This window comes from Triplophysa rosa, linkage group LG7 (assembly GCF_024868665.1).
Source record: "Triplophysa rosa linkage group LG7, Trosa_1v2, whole genome shotgun sequence".
In the NCBI taxonomy this organism is placed as follows: domain Eukaryota; kingdom Metazoa; phylum Chordata; class Actinopteri; order Cypriniformes; family Nemacheilidae; genus Triplophysa; species Triplophysa rosa.
Genome location: NC_079896.1, coordinates 4385113 through 4404510, shown reverse-complemented (window position 1 = coordinate 4404510; position 19398 = coordinate 4385113). Strand labels below are relative to the sequence as shown.

The following is a 19398-nucleotide window of genomic DNA, read 5'->3' as shown; positions in this document are numbered from 1 at the left end:
GGGCGGAGCATCCGTTAACTCCTCCCCTTCAATTGTCAGTCTGCTGCCAGCTCCATTTCAAAATACAACGGCTGTTTTTATACATCCAATCAAATCGCAGAGAAAGACGAAAGCCACGCCTACTATTTTTTATAATTAGAAATTCTATTTCACTCGGAAATGCGTCAAAATACTGAAGTAAAAACGATCGCAACGTCCGGTTTACGTGGACTTTAACATAAATTAAATTAAATATAAATAGCTCTAATATTAGACACTATGCCAAACACAGACCGGAAGTTTGCTGCAGTCCCGGCGCGCGCGTCCGATGAACGGTCTACTAAATCTTAAGAAACCTCATGGCAATAAAAGTTTTTAAAAGATTTAAAGTATGTGTGAATGAGCATGCATATGTTGTATACATATGCATGCAATCTTGTAAAAACCCATTTAATTCTGCTGTTTCACTTAAACGCTCGTCACCTGAATATATCCCATGCTTCACTAACTCAGAAATAAATATGTTTCTTGCAGTTTTTCCAAGAGCACACGCCAACAGCTGAAAAAATAACCATTAACCTTAGACTTTGGTTAGAATCATTTTTAAGCCAAACTGAACCTCATCACCTCCTGAATGGAGCAATGATTCTTTGTGAGTGCAACAAAGACACAGGGCAGCCTGTGCAAAGTCAGATGTCATCATTTGATAAACAACTTGACTGACACACACGCTCACTTACTGTAAACACAGTTTCATTGTACATGTTAAACATTCATTGACACTTTAAAGCGACAGTTCACACAAAATTGAATTGCTTTCATCATTTACTCATCCTCATGTCATTCTAAACCTGTATGACTTTCTTTCTTCGACAGAACACAAAAGAAGATATTTTGAAGAACGTTGGACAACACCCCATTAACTTACATTATATGGACACAAAACCACTGAGACATTTCTCAAAATATCACCTTTTGTGTTCTACATATGCAGGTTTTGAATGAATTGATAGCAGAAGTTTTATTTTGGCTGGTGAACTATCCCTTTAAGACAATTATTTAAAGGGGAAGTGTGTACAGTATTTCTGCACCACTAGCCTCACCAAACAAAACTGCAAAATGAATGACAGTTTTAAAACATGTTTCTGAAAACTCGTCCTGTCTTCCATTGGTTTGACAAACAGACTCACACCAGTGGTTGGACCAGTGTTGATGTCGGAAACCGGTTGAGGATGCACAAATAAACAATGTTTTGATAGATTCAATGTGTTTACACAATGTGACAAAGAATGGCTGACTTAAGGTTGTCTCTGCATATTACGTTTTTTAACATCCAAAAAGGTTTCTTACTCTAAACACTCTTTCACGTACTCTTTCATTCCTAAAATGGAAAACAAAAGCACACATCTCAAACTGACATGCAACACATGAAAGAACTTGATTTTTGCTCTGTCCTTCTAAAATGAAGTAAAACATCATGAGTTTCTCTTACCGTATTAAAAAGTTCTTCCGATTCCAGACTGGGTTTATGTCTGACAACAAAGTGTAGAGTCATGTAAGCTCATCTCTGAGGCTGTGTGCATGCGTGTACGCGTGTGGCAACAGATGTCTGTTCTCTCCTGATAGCGTATGTTTCTCACTATGAGGCTCCAGGGCTCAGAAATGACACCTGATTCTGAGAAACAGTCTTTAGAAGGCAAACTTAAAAGCGTCTGAACACATCCAACGTGACCACGGCTCGGTTTCTCTGTCTCCTTTATTTCTCATCCTTCACTTTAGCCGTCTCACAGTGATCTCCCTTCTGCATTGGCTCTCTCTCTCTCTCTCTCTCTCTCTTTCTCCTCCCATTTAATTTGAGTTTTCCCACAATCCCTTGTCATTTCTCTACCATGTCATGCCGGGCGAGAAACACATCAAAGCTGTAAATTTAAAATTCTTCCATTCTTTTTTGGCTGGGCTTGCGCACTTGGCACCGTGACCTAACTGAGAAACTTGGAACGGGCTCCTTGCAAACTGTACAAGTCCATTAAATATCTAATGAATACACAGAGGACACACACGCACTCACACAGCTAACCCCATGGGGCTAAACTAAACTATACTGATTTCCACATAGTTTCAAATGCAGTCTCTTGCTGTGAGGGGAATATTTTTAATGAGGCTGAATGGAGCCTATGTACTGGTTTTTCAATATTCTGTAGTGGGACGGAGAGACAGACGTGTTTTCTGAGAGAACATACAACCTTTAAACTGCAATACTGTAAAAAGAGTGATAACATCCAAACGAAATGGTTTTATTCACATACATATTAAATCATATTAAATATGATTGAGTCAATCAGACTATTTTGGTTACAACAACAAAATGCCATTTTTAAAGTTGAGAAATGTAACAACTATAACATATTTTTACTGTGTAAATACATCACAAATGAGATCTCAGTCGTTGCACTTACACTGCAAAAAAAAAAGAATCAATAGTAAATTGAGATCTTTGCTAAAGTCTCCTGCTGATTTTTCTCCTGAGAGCAAAAATAATCTCACAAGTCCCTTAGTGATCTCACCAATGTTTCATTATAAGAAGATCTGCCAGCAAAATCAAAGATTTCAATATCAACTATAAAGGGATACTTCAGCCAAAAAGGAAAATGCTGTCATCATTCACTCCCCTTCGAGTTGTTCCAAATGTGTATAAATGTATTTGTTCTGATGAACACAGAGAAAGATATTTGAAAGAATGCTTATAACCAAACAGATCTCAACACCCATTAACTACCATATAGGAAAAAAGAATGGTAGTCAAAAGTGCCCCAGAACTGTTTGCTGTCCTACATTCTTCAAAATGTCTTCTTTTGTGTTCAACAGAACAAAAAAAGAGAGTATTTTTTCCTACTATGGTAGTCATTGGGTGTTGAGATCTGTTTGGTTATACGCATTATTCCAAATATCTTTCTCTGTGTTCATCAGAACAAAGACATGCATACACATTTGAAACAACTCAAAGGTGAGTAAATGCCAGAATTATCACTTTAAACATTTCAAATGTCCAACAGGTTTTAGATATACATAATGCTACTGAAAAATAAACCTAACACAGAGGCAAAGTGTGTCATGGAGTTTCCCCTGATGTTAATAATGCCACTTCTGCCCTCTGCTGGTTTTGCATAACACACGAACCTGTCAGCAGTAGCCTACTTTACTGCGATATCATCAATATTCAACGATATTCACAATTTCATTATTTATAATCCTTAAATTAATGATTAAATACGTGCAAGGTTCAAAGAGGTGAAATTTGCTTTTAAAACAGACACAGATGACGAGAAAAATAGAGGTTTGGAGTTTGTTGTGATGGATGATGTGCTTCAGAATTGTTTATGGTTTGCATGTTCTTGAATAAATTAACGTCATAAACTGAAGCCAGACACTCTGGGCTTACGGCCAGTAAATGAGGATGAGAGACATGCGGAGAAAGTGTAGATGAGAGGAAGCTTGAAGGTTTGTTGCTCCTAAACAGATGTGCAGATTAGTTTCAAGTCCCACGTCATCTTGCACGTTCTCAATCTTTACGCCTCTGCCTCAAACAAATATAGGGGAGACTTATGCTTGTGAATATTTCTAAAAAGTTTTTTTGTTCAAGATATTATTGGAAAATGCAGATCATTAAACATCCATTGATGTGCCAGCAGGGTATGTTGTTGGGGTAAATTCTCTCATTGAGAACTGCTGTTTATCGACTGCTTATGCACAGTACCTTTAAAATATGAAATACTGTTATTAAGAGATTTTAAATTAAGAGACCATTCCAAATGTTCATTTAATCAGCATTTCTAGATGTATTGTGGCCATTCCAGTCCAGTGTTTGTTGTGACTTAAAGGGGTTATATGACACGGCTAAAATGAATATTATCGTTTGTTTTAGATGTAATGCAATGTGTATACACGATTTAAGGTAAAAAAATATCTAATACATGCATGGGCAATTTATAACACACGAAAGACATATAAAAACACGTATTCGCGCCATATGACCCCTTTAAGGTCATCCAACAGCAATGTGAAAGACTGTGCATGACAAGACACATGAAAACTGTGATAAAATCAAGGTTATCACATAAAAAAAAATACTTAAAGGTGTCATATACGTATACGTGTTTTTCTGTGTCTTTGGTGTGTTATAACTTGCCCATGCATGTATTAGACATGTAAAATTGCAAAAATTAAAGTGTCGGAACAAAAGATACATTCTATCTAAAAGCGAATGCTCACCCAGACCTGCCTGAAACGCCTCGTGTAACCACACCCCCACAAATCTACGTCAGATCGTGATATGACTTGACTAAGACCGCCCAAATGTAAACGCAAGTAAGGTGGGAGTACCTGTCAGTACAATTGCTTTGGAACCTGATGTTCCAAATATGGTAAGAGGCGTTACATTTCCGTCACACGATTGCAGTATTCGACCAATCACTACGCACTGGTTAACTGGCCAATCATAGCACACCTCGCTTTTCAGAGCAATGAGCTTTGTAAAAAATCTGCGCGTTTCAGAGAGGCGGAGCAAAGAGGAGATACAAACATGCACGGTGTGTGAAAAATACAGCAGTTTTGAACCTTAAATCGTGAATACACATTGCATTACATCTAAAACAAACGATAATATTTGTTTTAGCCGTGTCATATGACCCCTTTAACTTTCCTAAATACATGTACAAATATTACGGTTGTATTGCTTAAAAGTGAATATGATCACTTTTATCAAACACAAAACCATTCACAAATAAATCTTTAGGCAAAAATTGTGAAAACAAACACAGAAACAATATTTCTGCAAAACCGAGCTTATTTTTTTGTTTTAGCTACTGTCTTTGTAATAGTCACAACATAATAAATGCATGTACTAATAAATGCATGTACTGTGGTGAGAATCTTCTTCCAAGCAGCCAATTGTAAATGAGAAAATGTGATAAATGAACACATGGTTAGAGCCGAAGGTGTCTTCTTCAGATGTTCTTTGAGAAGTAATTTCAGAAGTGTTAGTCTAAAAAGCTTATGGTGAATGAGGATGGGTTTGGCTCTGGTATCTGAAAATAATTCAGCCCCGTGCAGCAAGGACATGTTTATAAGACAAAATGGAAGCCAAAAGCCTATAGTGAAAAGTACAAATTTAATATTTTCAGACATCTTGAAAGTTTTGCAAACTGTAAGGTTGCAAACTTTCAAAACAATAAACGTTCGTTATCGATATCTTGTTAAATCTAAAATAGTGTAACATTAATGTTGGATTGTGAGATACTGTAGCTGCAATCTGATGATCTGTTTTTACTGTATTGCCCTACTGTAGATCCACTATGGCCCTTTACCGCACAGGACAGGTATATTACAAAACCCTACATCATCGGTAGTTTCATCAGTGAGTGATTCTAATGAAAGAAAAAAAAATTAGCTAAAGGATTTACTCTCATACATCCTTCCTATGTGGGAAAAGTTTTTTTTCCTGAAAAAATAAGACAAACTCTGTTTAATAGGCTAATATGTAAAGTGCATATAGTAAGTATAGGTTGATGAGTACATCTACACTCCAACATCACCTGTTATCCACACTGAGGGGCAGTTAAATACACCAACAGCTACAAAGGTGGGAGTCGTGGGACCATTCTGAGACAAAAAACTTACAATATTAAACTCAAGGTAACGCCAAGGTAATTCAAACAATACCATGGTAATACATGTTCAAAGATCCAAAAGACCATAAAGGCAACAAAAAGTACCACGGTACTACTACCATGTATTTTGGACACGTATCATAATACTATAGTATTCGGACACGTACCATGGTATAAATTTGACGCACATGTATTTCCCCATAGCGTCAAACACATCCATGAGATGGAAAAAACCCAACACATAACAAGGACACATGCAGTTTCGCTTCGCCCACATGCTTTATTACAAGCCCTGTTATTCTCACATCCGGGATATGAAACATGAGCAAAGACGTGGAATGTTGCATTTTTTTCTCTTCTCTCATGCGCCGTAATGATGGAGCATACAGCACCACGATTGGTGGATGCACAGGAGAAATATAAAACCCACAGCATAGCATAGCAATCCGCACGCGACGCCCAAAACGCATGTGAATCGACTCCGCGCGGTCCTCAGATGCGCGTCGCATGCTTTCGGTAGAATTATAACAGAAAAAGCTCCCGATATACCCAAAAAGACACATCCACACGAGGGGCTAAAAGTGCACAATGGTCGCAAGAGATACGCGTCTCTCAGACAAGCTTAGCGCAGCGTCGTTTCATTGACAGCTCGCCGACCAATAGGAACGTCCGGCGGCCCAGCTGCGCTCAGACGAGGCCAATGGCGACCGGCAGAATCCGGGCCTAAACGTTGTTAGGCTGTCGTTGCGGGCGGCCAGCGCTAAACTTCACCAAATAATAGCTGTTTGTATTTTGGCTGCCGCAGTAGCCATTTTAGGTAAGCACATATTTAAACTTTTTATTTTTAACGCGTCTCGCGCAGAGCCGCAGGGAGCGGGCGGCGCGCGGACGCGTCAAAGTCTCGCATCCCTTCATGAATGAACCGCTCTCGCGCGTTAGGATTAAAGAAATCGCGCTGAGTTTTTTCCCCGACTCCCACCCCCTCTAATTTTTTATGCATTTTTCTAAACTGTCATGGCGTTTAGTGTCCTTGGAAATAAACGCGGAGACGTGAACGCGTAGGTTTTCGCGCTAGCTGATGTCCGGAGCCGGTGTGTCCAGGTAGGTGAGGTCGCGTTTGACTCCGCGGAGTTTGAGCGGCTCTTCACGTGTGTAACGGCTGAAATATAGAGCGCCGTTGCCGTGACATTACAGTTAGCACGTTGGCTAGCGCCCTACATAGGCTAATATATATGGGACACGATGTCGGGGTGTTTATTACAGTGTTTTTATTAGGGCAGAGGCGAGTTTGGCATCTCGTGAGGTATAAAGCATCCCGTGACCGGCTTCAAGTACCGGGAACAATGTAACTTCTCTTGTAACTCTGGGGTTTACTTCAACCCTTGGTTTGTGGTGTAGCCTCTTTGTGAATCGTTTATTATTATTGTACATTTAGATGTCTAATACCTGTTCAGTTTTGTGACAACTTTATGTTTTTCTTTTTTACGCAGTTCAAATAGTTGCATAGGTAGACTGACACCTGTCTCGTCTCAGAGAATGGGGTAGGTGGTATCTTTGGGCCCACTGTTGGTTTACCACAATGTGTTTCGCAATATGTGTTTTATTAAAACCTTAATTTTTAACAATACCTTTAGTTGTACTGTACAAGTCATTTTTTATTATGTGATATAATAATAATGCAGTTTTGTGACAACTTTATGGATTTATTTTTAATGCAGTTAAAATAAATAATAGTAGTAAAATAGTTTCAAAGGTAGACTGACACCTGTCTCAACTCAGAGAATGGGTTAGTTGGTATCTTGGGCCTTATTGTGGGTTTATCTTAATATGGCTTTATTTTTTTATTTTAACCAGTTTGATAACCACTTAAGGTGATATAGTCCGAATAAATAAAGTTTAGGTGGTATAAATCTTTATTTATGCAAACCATTGATTATTATGAATTAGGTGTCTTATGTTTATTCAGTTCTGAGACATAAGAAAATGCAATCTAAGTAGAGTCGTAGGTAGAGTGACACCACTCTCAAGTCAGAGAATAGGCTAGTTGGTATTTTGGGGCCCATTGTGGGTTTATCTCAATGTTTTGAAGTGATTTTAAGTAAACTACCCAAAACATAGTCTGCATAAACAGAAAGAGATATTGAAGATGGCTTAGACTCTTCTTCATGCTTCATGCAAGTCATGCTTGAGGTATACAATAATAGTGCAATTCTGTGACATCTTTATGGTTTCCTAATAAGTGGATTGACACCTGTCTCACCTCAGAGTTTGTTGGAACCCACTCTAGGTTGGTCTCAAAATGTTTTTCTGTGATTTTATGTAAACCGGATGAAGGAAACTAAAATAGCCTGTTTATGGTCAGAGTGATTTTACTGAGTTTTGGCCCAGTGCAGAATAAAATGACCTTGACTTATTACTGCGCATAACTATTCAGTGTCAGGTTTAGGTTTAAGACTTTTTTATTTACCTCCATGTTGCTTACTGATGTGTGGGTCACTGATATTAAATATTTAAAATGTCTGCAGGGTGCATGCTCATAAGTGAAAAAAAATGCTTATGATATGCACTTCTTCACAATGAGATCTTAGCTAACTTTCCTACAGTTTGTACCAATTTTTCACCTATGCATTTGTTACAGACCTAAAAAGATAGTTATTTGAAGGATATCACGCTGTGTATTGTACTGTGTGTTTGTTTTAGAAATCTTTATATGCACTGCATTTCAAACAATTAGGCTTAAAACATATACAATAAGTTCTCTAACTTATATCAGTTGTAAAATGCGTTGTTGTGTTATTTTCCTTATGCATGATCCTTTGTATCTCTTTTGCAGACGCAGACACAAAGTTCAAGAAAAAATGAAAATACAAAAGAAGGACAAGCAGGTTGGTACATCACATGTGCTTCTGTCAGATGTTGTGTGCGAGTTCCCCTCTCTCTATGTATCTGCTTAGCTCGCTCTTTCTCTCTCTGTATGTCACACCTCCAAATCATTCACACATCCATCTTCATTGCAAAAATAGAATAAAGATTAATCCTTGCACTATATCTTTACTTTATTAAAATAGCTACAATCCTGCGTTTTGGTCTAATTGAAATATTTTGGTTGCTTTTATCAGCCTTTATCTAAGATTCATGCTGTTAGTGCCAAACATTAAGTTCACACGCACAATATCCCTTTGAAACGAAACTTTTACATCTAGAGTTTGTATTTGAATGTGTAAGTCGCATGCAAAAATGTAAAGCAAACTATTGTCCCATTTAGTCCATTTCCACATTCAATGAGGAGTAAAGACTGTCCTAATGCCCTTCTGTTCACCTTTTTCGAGATGATGAAAGAAGAAGGTCTAGACCTTTAATCTTAAATTGAATTGTGTGTTTTGTTAGGATTATAAGTGGTATAAAATTATTCAAGACTCGTTACATTGAAGTGAAAATTCTTAGGACTCTTGACTGAGTCAGTCAGAGCTATAATCCATTCAAGGATAGTGCGTTTCGGTGATTTTTATATCCAGTCAGAGTTTAGAGTTCAAACTACCTGTGTTGTAGACTAGAACACTAGAGACCTTGACTTTGTCACAGTTACTGGTGACTTGACTCAGACTCAAGGCAGATTATTTCCTAAGAGTGAGACGAAATCCCACTGGTCTTAAAGGGAGGGATCAAAAAGTGAAACATCTAGTTTGTAATTTTTTAATAATGGGAAGCAACCAGGAATGGATTTTGAGAAGAGAGAACACTGCGTCGACCTGCTTATAGCATCAGATAAAGGTCACATCTCACTCCTAGTCCTGCTGGACCTTAATGCTGCGTCTGATACTGTAGACCATACCATACTTTTAGTTCGCTTACACAATTATACCGGTATTCAGGGACAGGCACTACAATGGTTCAGATCTTACTTATCAGACAGATATCAATTTGTCCATTTAAATGGGGAATCATCAAATCTAACGCAAGTAAATTATGGATTACCTCAGGGATCGGTTTTAGGCCCCTTGCTATTCTCCATATACATGCTGCCCCTTGGAAAAATTATTAGAAAACATGGAATTAGCTTCCACTGTTATGCAGATGATACATATATATGATATATGATATATATATGATACTATATATCTCATCAAGACCAGATGATTCCTTCCAGCTATCCAAATTGTGTCTATCCAACAGCTATCCATCGAGTGCATCGAAGGTATAAAACATTAGATGACTAGTAATTTCCTTCTTTTAAATTCTAATAAAAAGAAACATTACTTATTGGACCAAAGACACGTAAACAGAATATTTCGGATTATAACCTGCAAATTGAAGGCTGCACTGTTACTCCAACAAATACAGTTAAAGACCTAGGCGTTATATTAGACAGCAACATGTCATTTGGAAATCACATCTCAAATGTCGCAAAAACAGCCTTCTTCCACCTTAGAAATGTTGCCAAATTACGAAATATTCTATGTGTTGCTGACGCAGAGAAGCTTATTCTTGCATTTGTGACCTCAAGACTTGACTACTGTAATGCACTGCTTAGTGGTTGTCCTGCATCATCAATAAACAAACTACAGTTAGTTCAGAATGCAGCTGCCAGAGTTCTAACCAGGTCCAGAAAATATGATAATATAACCCCAATGTTATCAACCCTTCACTGGTTACCCATTAAGTATCATATTGACTTTAAAGTTCTTTTAATTACTTATAAAACCTTAAACGGTTTAGCCCCTACCTACATAACAGAGCTGCTATCACCCTAAAACCCATCACGCTCTCTAAGGTCTCAAAACTCCAGACTTTTGATAACACCTAGAATAACTAAATCCACCAAAGGGGGTAGAGCTTTCTCATACGTAGCACCTAAACTCTGGAATAGCCTTCCCGATACTATTCGAGGGCCAGACACACTCTCCAAATTTAAATCTAGATTAAAGACACATCTTTTCAGCCAAGCTTTCACTTAATGCATAATATGCTAAATAAACCACCGGGAGACTGCATTTATTCGATATTATTTACTAGAATGATCTTGCTTGTTCTATAAACACCATGCACTGTGCTGTGTTTCACCGTTTTTGTGTTTTTCTTATTTTCTCCTGTAAAGCGGCTTTGGAACAATGCACATTGTGAAAAGCGCTATATTAATAAAATTGAATTGAACACTGAATGTGTTTTTAATATCTTGTGCACATGAGCAACTAGACGCAACTTCTCTGATATGATGATGTTCAAGTCATCTGTCTTGCATCTCTGGCTCCCGTATGGACTTCTGTTTATGTTAAGGCTAAACTTTTGAATTTAATTTACGTTGCCATGTGCACAGCATAAATTCGGTATAACATGAAATTTAATTAAAAAAATTTAATTCTGGCAATAGTCACATTAACATTCACTTGCTATTACTGCTGCATGTCCAATTAATACCCACCATCTGTGTGTGTAATGTTACAAGCTGTGGCATATAGCTCTGCTCGTACATTTGCTCAGTTTACACTTGATATTAATATCTGTTTCAAGTGATTTCATCAGAGCTGGTTAGCCAATACCTTGTTTTAACACACGTCTGTGACCTGTGGATTTGATTGAGAGGCGGGTTTGATTTTGTGACGCATTATCTACATCACTTACACGTTGATGTCAGACAGATCAATAATCTTCCTTGACGTGTTGTACATGCATATATGTCAGTGTTTTTGATCCATTGTGAAGCCGCTCATATGCATCATTTGGCAATTACACTGCAAATGCGTTTTGCACATATGCGTCAACACCTGCATGTGTCTGAGGTTGATGTGATTTTATTGCTGGAGGGCATCAGATCACTACTGTTGGATGCTAGATGTTCCTGCTGATATTTTTAGACTGTAACGCCATAACCCTAAACTGAAAAACAGTGTTTTGAGTGTTAAACTAACTTTAAAAACACTTGACCATATAATAGTTTTAATAAAAGATTCTTTTTGAGTTTTGAAAAAGTATATATTTTCCTTCGGGGACTCTGACTCGAATTCACGTCTGATTAGAAAATCTGCAGAAAGAATGTTTAACTCGGGTTCTAGTTTTGCTTTGTTAATATTTGTTCAGTAATCGATGACATTTCCAAGCTTTTTTCAATGGAATTCCAGCAAAAGTCATTGTAAAGATACGAAGGATAACTTTATTTTAAAGAAGTACTGCATTTCTGAAGTACTGTTTTGTGTTGTGTTTATTGGAACTCTCATGAAACAAAACGATTTTCTTTGTTTAGCACTAAAGGAAACATTGTTTATTTATTTGCTAGTTTCATGATTTTTTTCATAAGTCTTGTGTGAAATTACTTGAAAAATGTTGGTTGTGTAGATTTCAGATAGGACAGACACACCACAACAACCCACATTAAAGAGCCACGAAACACTAAACAACATTTATTTAGATGTTAACAAAGTTGGTTGTGTTGCACATCATAGAAAACAATGTTAGCGACTGTAAGTTATTACAGTAGAGAAAACTAGTTAATTTCTAGCTTTTTTGCAGTATTTTTGCCTTCCGGGTTTAAAACCCTCATCTGGCCAACGTGAAAGGATGTGACGTAGTACATCAATGACGCGTAGGTGTCTCATTATTATTCATGAGACTGTGTTTTCTTGACCAATGAGAAGACATTTCTCGTAATTATTCATGACAGCGCCTTGTGATTGGAGCACCCGTCTCCCATGCCGGAACCTTCGCTGGTTTTTAACGGCTCTTCTTCTCACAGCGTTCACGCCCATTTTAATTGCATGTTTCAAAAACGACAGTGAGGTAGAATGTAGCTGAAAGGGGAGATTTCGTGACACTTTAAGGCCGGGATCACACAGAATGCGCCTTTCCTGCTCGAAAACGCGAGGCGCGCCGTGCTGCTCTTTTGGTTTACTCTTTGAAAAGAACAGCGCGCAGCGGTTTTTTCTATGTTGCTAGGTAACAGCCGAAACAGCTGTCCTGTCAGTCAAGGATTATAGCGCGAGAGCTCTAGTTGCTGTTAACTGTCATATTATCAGAAACATTAAAAAGGTACAAGCTGAGAGGGGCTTGCTCTGACCTTGCTCGGTTAAGCCGCGTGAGCCAACACAAGTTGCTCCTTCATCATTGCAGTCTACGGATGTTTCAAGCAACTATAAAGTTCCGTCAGCATATCGGAAGGCCCGCCTCTCCTTTCATTCGATTGGACGATGGGGAAAAAGGAGCATGACGTCAAGCGCTTTTCTGCTCAGAGTTGATTTTTTTGTCAACTTCAGACGCTCAGAGCGCTCCGCCAAAAACGCGAGGCGCAGCAGGCGGCAAAACGCTCCCTGCCAACTGAAAACAATTCAAAAGAGGCGCGTCTAACAGCAAAAGGCGTGTTCTGTCTGATCAGGCCATAAAGCTGCTGTCCGGAAGTTTGGTCTCTTTGTTGCCATCTCAGTTTGAATATCTGAAACATGTCATCTGAACACATACCATATCTGCCGCTTTTGTTCTAACTAAGTGAAACAAAGACTTTTAAATAATAATCACAATAGTGACGTCTTACCTGTTAATGCAATCCCTTTCAGATGTCGGAGCCAACTCTCAAAATCCCTGTCGATATTAGCTTTTGCTTTAGCACAAAGCTGTCACTTTAGCTCTCCGGAGAGCGAGGTTACTTTGTTATTAATAACAAGTGATTCCCCAGATGTAATAAGCATCAGAACTTAATAAATTGAGATGTTTACATGACATTCCCCAGACGATCGCTTTTAAACACAGCCATCTAGATGATGATGATTCTAAGCTACTTTTATAAGAATGAACAACACTCTGTTACCCGCAGAAGTGTCGGTGCAGCGCCATCCACACCCACGTGATAAACTAACCGGTTCCTCTCCTTTGTTTTTACGAATGTGATGTAATGACTTGGAAAGAGGTACTACCCAAATTCAAATTTCCTGCATAGGGCGACCGGACAGCGCAAATTATAAATCATTATTATAAGCTTACCGTTGTGAATCAAGGTAAGATAAGACAATCGTTTTGAACACTGATCTGTCTATGTATTTACTCAATAATTGATTTCTACTTATTTTTACCCCAAAATTATCGCGGATTGTAGCTTTAAATGGGAAATGTTTTGATGCATTGCCTTTCATCCCTGTGCATTGTAGGCATGACTGCATATTCCAGTGTGCCAGTGTTTTCACACTTAGAGTAGTTAGTACAAAAAAATCAGTTTTGACATTTATAAAGTAAAGTTCTGAAATCCCAGCCAAACGTTGTGATCATTCAGCTGTTAGGTTGTCAACATTACTTAAATTCGTTCTATCAGTTTTGATACCCCAATCACTATCATTGCATCGGCGAGTGGGAGATTTTGTGGGTTATAGTAAGTCTCTCCGTGTTTTACCTTTATGTGTAAGAGCACCTGAGGACAGAGTTGTCAGATTTCTGGACGGATCAGAAAGGTTTTTGGTAGGGCTGGGACGATATATTGTGCAGTTCTTACGTCCTAGCGCAGAAACTCTGAATGAAGGACACAGAAGAAGAACGATTTACGTAGTTCCAGGAAATGCCAATGGTCATATTCTATCGCTGTTTTTCAAACCTTTTTGGGTATTTTCATGATAATAAAGTATATTTATAATGATGATGTTTGACGAGTGTTGAATTTTCAATGCACGTTATAAAGGACTCGATCTCGTGGTGATTTTAGATCGAGCAAAGAGCCGTAGTTCACGGAAGAGGTGTGCATAAAACACAGAATCGAAACCTTTGCGATTTTAGAATCGCCCTAGATGGGTATAATTAGTGTGAATCGCGACATATATCATCCCAGCCCTAGTTTTTGGTCTGCAGAAGGATCTTATATCTTTTGTAAATGGGGCAAAGTTGTGTGTTGGTGTAGCACTGCATAGGATTCACGTGTTTGTTGCTTTAAGAAATGACAACAAAAACATGCTGATCGATTCCTCTCATTAGAATTCAACATTGCGTCCTTAACAGATCCGATTCAAGACATTATTTTAGCATTCGATGACTCTAGTTTGGCAGAAATCACACACATCTATATTTTATAAACTTTTAGCCCCACCCCAAATTCACACCATTGGTTTAGCCAGGATGTCAAATTGCTTAAAGGAGTAGTTCACCTTCAAAATGAAAATTCTGTCATCATTTACTTGACATTTACCTCTTGTCATTTCAAACCTGTATGACTTTCTTTCATCCATAAGAAGGTATTTTGAAGAATGTTGTAAACAGCCCCCCGTTCACTTGCATTGGTTACAATAGAAGTGAATGGGGGGCTGTGCTGTTCTGATACCAACATTTTCTAAATATCTTCTTTTGTGTTCTGCCTAATGGTTAGAGAGTCGGACTCGTGACCAGAAGGTTGCCGGTTCGATTCCCAGGGCCGGCGGGTAACGACTGAGGTGCCCTTGAGCAAGGCACCTTACCCCTACTTGCTCCCCGGGCAGTCATAGCTGCCCACTGCTCCGGGTGTACGTGTTCACCACTTGCTGTGCATGTGTTCACTTCACCTTCACTTCACATTGAAATGTTTTAAGAGGCCTACAATGTTTACTGGCATATGGCATACATACAGTTGTCTCAGCACCGTATAGCATATAAAGCTAAAGAAACAAGAAATCTAAAAACACGTTCACATACAGCCAGACACCTCCAGTCCTCCGGCTGTTTCATATCACTCTCATGCAAATGACCAGCATTTTGATTTGAATTTCGGTGGTGTGAAACTCTAAATTGGGCTGGTTTGTAAGAGATTGCTCTATTCCCTTTCTGCCAGACAAGTGAGTTTAAGTGTAGTTCCTAAAGGCCCCAGGCAGCTTGAGAATGAGGAACCAGCAGGAATTTTAACCGACTTGAACCTATTATTTTACTTTGCCCACTATGATTAGCTTTTATGATGTTTAAGCTTTTGAAAGTGAAGTGTGAGCTCTGTATTTGAGTTTGTTGAGAGATGCTGTTGTTTCTTTGTCATTCTCACAGTTACACATTACCAGGAAAAAGTTTTGACGCAATTGACTGAAATAGTATAATTTTGAATATATAGCTTTAATAGAAATCTTAAGCAAAACTTTGAATATCTTTTAATAGTTTGATTCCACCTTTTAATTATAGTCACTAGAATTTCCTTTAAAGCACAAATTGTATTAGCCTTGTATCTTGTAAACACAGTTTCTCATTGTGTAAAGCCAGCCAATCAGATCAAAGCTTGTTGGTTCAGATCACACTGATACAATATCAAAGAATAAGATGGAGTTCATTAGCAAAATAATCTACAGTCGTACTTTCATGCCTATAAGAATGCATTACTTCATTTGTTATAATAATTTTGGTTATTGTTGCCTTGGCTCATTGTACACATGTTCCATAAATGCATTTCTTAGATAGTACATGTTAGCACACGGGAAGGTTTGTGTGTGTGGCACATTTGAAAAAGATGCGTCCAGGTTTATTCTGTAGAGATCAAACTGACATTGACTGAACTGCAGCTGTCGCGTTTGGGAGTTGGGAGTTGGTATTGATTCATAGGGAATTTGATTGCAGCGTGTGTGTGTGTGTGTGTGTGTGTGTGTGTGTGTGTGTGTGTGTGTGTGTGTGTGTGTGTGTTTGCGGTTGGCAGACTTGCCTGGCACGCATGCATACTGCAGCACATCACGGGAATGGTCTGCAGCTGTATGCGCTTGCCTTTACTATGTAAGAGAGAGTGTATGGTTGATTTCGTTTCTGCGCATATGTTTTGTCAACACGTGATGATTCAGAAACTAAGAATTGAAAAACGAAAAGTGAAATGGAAGTTACAGCGGCTAAGATGTTTTACTTCCTGTGTCTATGTGGTGAAGTTAAATATAAAATTCATGTTTTTACCCTTGTAGATATTGTGTTATTGTAAACACAGTTTCTCATTGTGTAAAGCCAGCCAATCAGATCAAAGCTTGTTGGTTCAGATCACACTGATACAATATCAAAGAATAAGATGGAGTTCATTAGCAAAATAATCTACAGTCGTACTTTCATGCCTATAAGAATGCATTACTTCATTTGTTATAATAATTTTGGTTATTGTTGCCTTGGCTCATTGTACACATGTTCCATAAATGCATTTCTTAGATAGTACATGTTAGCACACGGGAAGGTTTGTGTGTGTGGCACATTTGAAAAAGATGCGTCCAGGTTTATTCTGTAGAGATCAAACTGACATTGACTGAACTGCAGCTGTCGCGTTTGGGAGTTGGGAGTTGGTATTGATTCATAGGGAATTTGATTGCAGCGTGTGTGTGTGTGTGTGTGTGTGTGTGTGTGTGTGTGTGTGTTTGCGGTTGGCAGACTTGCCTGGCACGCATGCATACTGCAGCACATCACGGGAATGGTCTGCAGCTGTATGCGCTTGCCTTTACTATGTAAGAGAGAGTGTATGGTTGTTTTCGTTTCTGCGCATATGTTTTGTCAACACGTGATGATTCAGAAACTAAGAATTGAAAAACGAAAAGTGAAATGGAAGTTACAGCGGCTAAGATGTTTTACTTCCTGTGTCTATGTGGTGAAGTTAAATATAAAATTCATGTTTTTACCCTTGTAGATATTGTGTTAATGGAACAATGAGGTCGATGCTTTTCGACTCAGAGAGGAAAGGGTTACCACAGAGACTGCGTGTTTACGTCGCCGCTTCCCGCAGCTTGGTCCCGAGCCTGTTGCCATGACAACGGCCCTGATTCCAGCCCCGCTTGCTTTGGAAAGCGCATGATTCATTGACATTATCCCCATACCTGCCTGCAGTCGCATGCGCTGTTGGGGTGCGCGTGTGTGCGTGCACGCTCGTGCTGTTCCACATGTGCGCTGCAACACTTGTCTCGGTTAAAAATAAACATGCTGTGCGGAACGAGATGCGCAAGGCTAATGTGAACTACAAACACAAAGCGCTCTGTACTGGCTGCAATGATTTCTGCTTATTTCATATGTCATCATAAGCAAAAGAAATGTTTTAAGAATATTTCTAAATGAAAATGTCCTGGTGTTAAAATGCTTGTGCATCTTTAAGTAGCACTGAAGTCTTAATAATGCATTCACTGCTTGAACTATTCCTTTGATCTTTCGTTGACTTCTAAACAAATTCTGTTGTTGTTCCAGATGTCTGCCACCCACGTACTAAAGCACACTCCATCCGCTGCCGCCTCGCATGCCTCTGACCAAAACGCACAAACTACATTTCCCATCGGCCACTTTGGCAAAGAGCAGTTACGAATCATCGGCGGGCCCCCCAATCACTGCATGGCTCAGCCAAAGCACTCTGGGTTACGGCAGGTGGGGCCCGCAGCCGCCGACCAGAGTCTCCGCCTGACGCCCTCGCCAATCAACAGCGAGGAGGACGATGGAGGGGGCGGGGCCAGAGTGAAGAAGAAACGTAGGAAAAAAGATAAGAAAGTGCTGGAGTGGCCGCAAGATGGACACGGCGACGTTAAACCAAAGAGGAAGGAGCAAAAAGAAGGGAAGGAGCGTCTTCCGAGAAAGTCGAAGGCGGCGAAGGAGCAAAAGGATCACAAGAAGAGGGAGGTGAAAGTTCAAAAGGAGGTCAGAAAGGGCAAGAAAGGGCAAGATGCGAAAGTGAAAGAGCAGGCCAAGAACGCTGCAACACATCCACCCTCAAAAAGAGGGAGGAAGCCAAAGTGAGTTGATGATGAATTTCCTATTTCAAACTAAGTCATAAAACAGCACTGTCAAATCAAATAAATGTTAAATTTAGTTTATGGCTTTGTACACCAATGTAATGCAAGTTTAACATAACACAACATTAAGAAATACAGGTGTAGTTGACTCGAGAAAAAAAAACTTAAAAAAAAAACTTTTAAAAGGTTTAAAATGTGAGACAAAAAGAGACAAAATAAAACCAGTGAAGGGATTTGTTTGAGTCCTGTAAAGCTATTTAATAACTTTGGTTCTTTTTATCATTTTTGAACCACAACATTTGGTCAGTGTGTACTAAAAATCTGAGATGTTTCTTTGGCTGTAATCATTTTTTCAGAAGTAAGAAATACATTTACATATCACTACAGCAGATCATGAAGCTAAACTATTTAGTGGTATGGCAAACAGTTGGACTTGAACGCGACAGACATTAAAATCAGCAAAAAACTATTTGCATTGAAGAGGGCCCGAGCTTCTAAGCAACCACTTAGTAACCACCCTAGCAACCACACTGCAGTGCCGTTATGGCTCTTAGAATGACCTGCAGGCATCATTAACTCCATTAGCCTGCTGAGAAAACATCTTAGGCCTATGTGAATTCAAGCTGGTTCATGCTGGTTTGTGCTTGTTTGGTGGTCTAGCTGGTTAACCTGATCTAGCTGGTTAACCAGGGCAGGCTTAAAGTGATAGTTCACCCCAAAATGAAAATTCTGTCATTTACTCACCCTCTTGTCATTTCAAACCTGCATGACTTTCATTCTTCCGCAGAACACAGAGGAAGATATTTTGAAGAATGTTATTAACCGGCACCCATTCACTTGCATTGGTTTTGTGTTCACACAATAGAGGTGAATGTTCGGTTACCAACTTTCTTCAAAATCTCTTCTTTTGTGATCTGCAGAAGAAAGAAAGTCATACAAGTTTGAAATGACAAGAGGGTGAGTAAATGATGACAGTATTTACATTTTGGGTGAACTATCACTTTAAGCTAGCTAAGAAGCCTGACAGGGACATGTTTTGATGCCCAGCAGTGTTGGGAGATATACTCATACTCATGTTTTTTCCCGCTATTATTCTCTTTGTGTTT

At 39.0% G+C, this 19398-nt stretch overlaps 2 protein-coding genes across 4 annotated transcripts in view; one reads left to right on the top strand and one right to left on the bottom strand.

The window, feature by feature from the left end:
• Nucleotides 1–6462, bottom strand: part of ripor3 (RIPOR family member 3) — a 35457-nt gene extending 28995 nt beyond the window's left edge. Inside the window, exons 1-2 of one of the 3 annotated variants that reach the window (XM_057339060.1) lie at nucleotides 5813–6462; nucleotides 5571–5637 (exon numbers count right to left, since the gene is read on the bottom strand). In XM_057339060.1, the coding sequence (XP_057195043.1) occupies nucleotides 5571–5637; nucleotides 5813–5815 (70 nt within the window). In that variant the 5' untranslated portion in view covers nucleotides 5816–6462. Of the gene's footprint in view, nucleotides 1–1471; nucleotides 1773–5570 lie in introns of those variants that run through there. The other 2 variants (XM_057339059.1, XM_057339061.1) reach the window with 2 other exon arrangements.
• Nucleotides 6463–6471: 9 nt separating this feature from the next.
• Nucleotides 6472–19398, top strand: part of chd6 (chromodomain helicase DNA binding protein 6) — a 36200-nt gene continuing 23273 nt past the window's right edge. Inside the window, 4 exon segments of the mRNA XM_057339058.1 lie at nucleotides 6472–6746; nucleotides 7136–7186; nucleotides 8479–8530; nucleotides 17757–18292. Of these exon segments, the coding sequence (XP_057195041.1) occupies nucleotides 6724–6746; nucleotides 7136–7186; nucleotides 8479–8530; nucleotides 17757–18292 (662 nt within the window). The 5' untranslated portion in view covers nucleotides 6472–6723.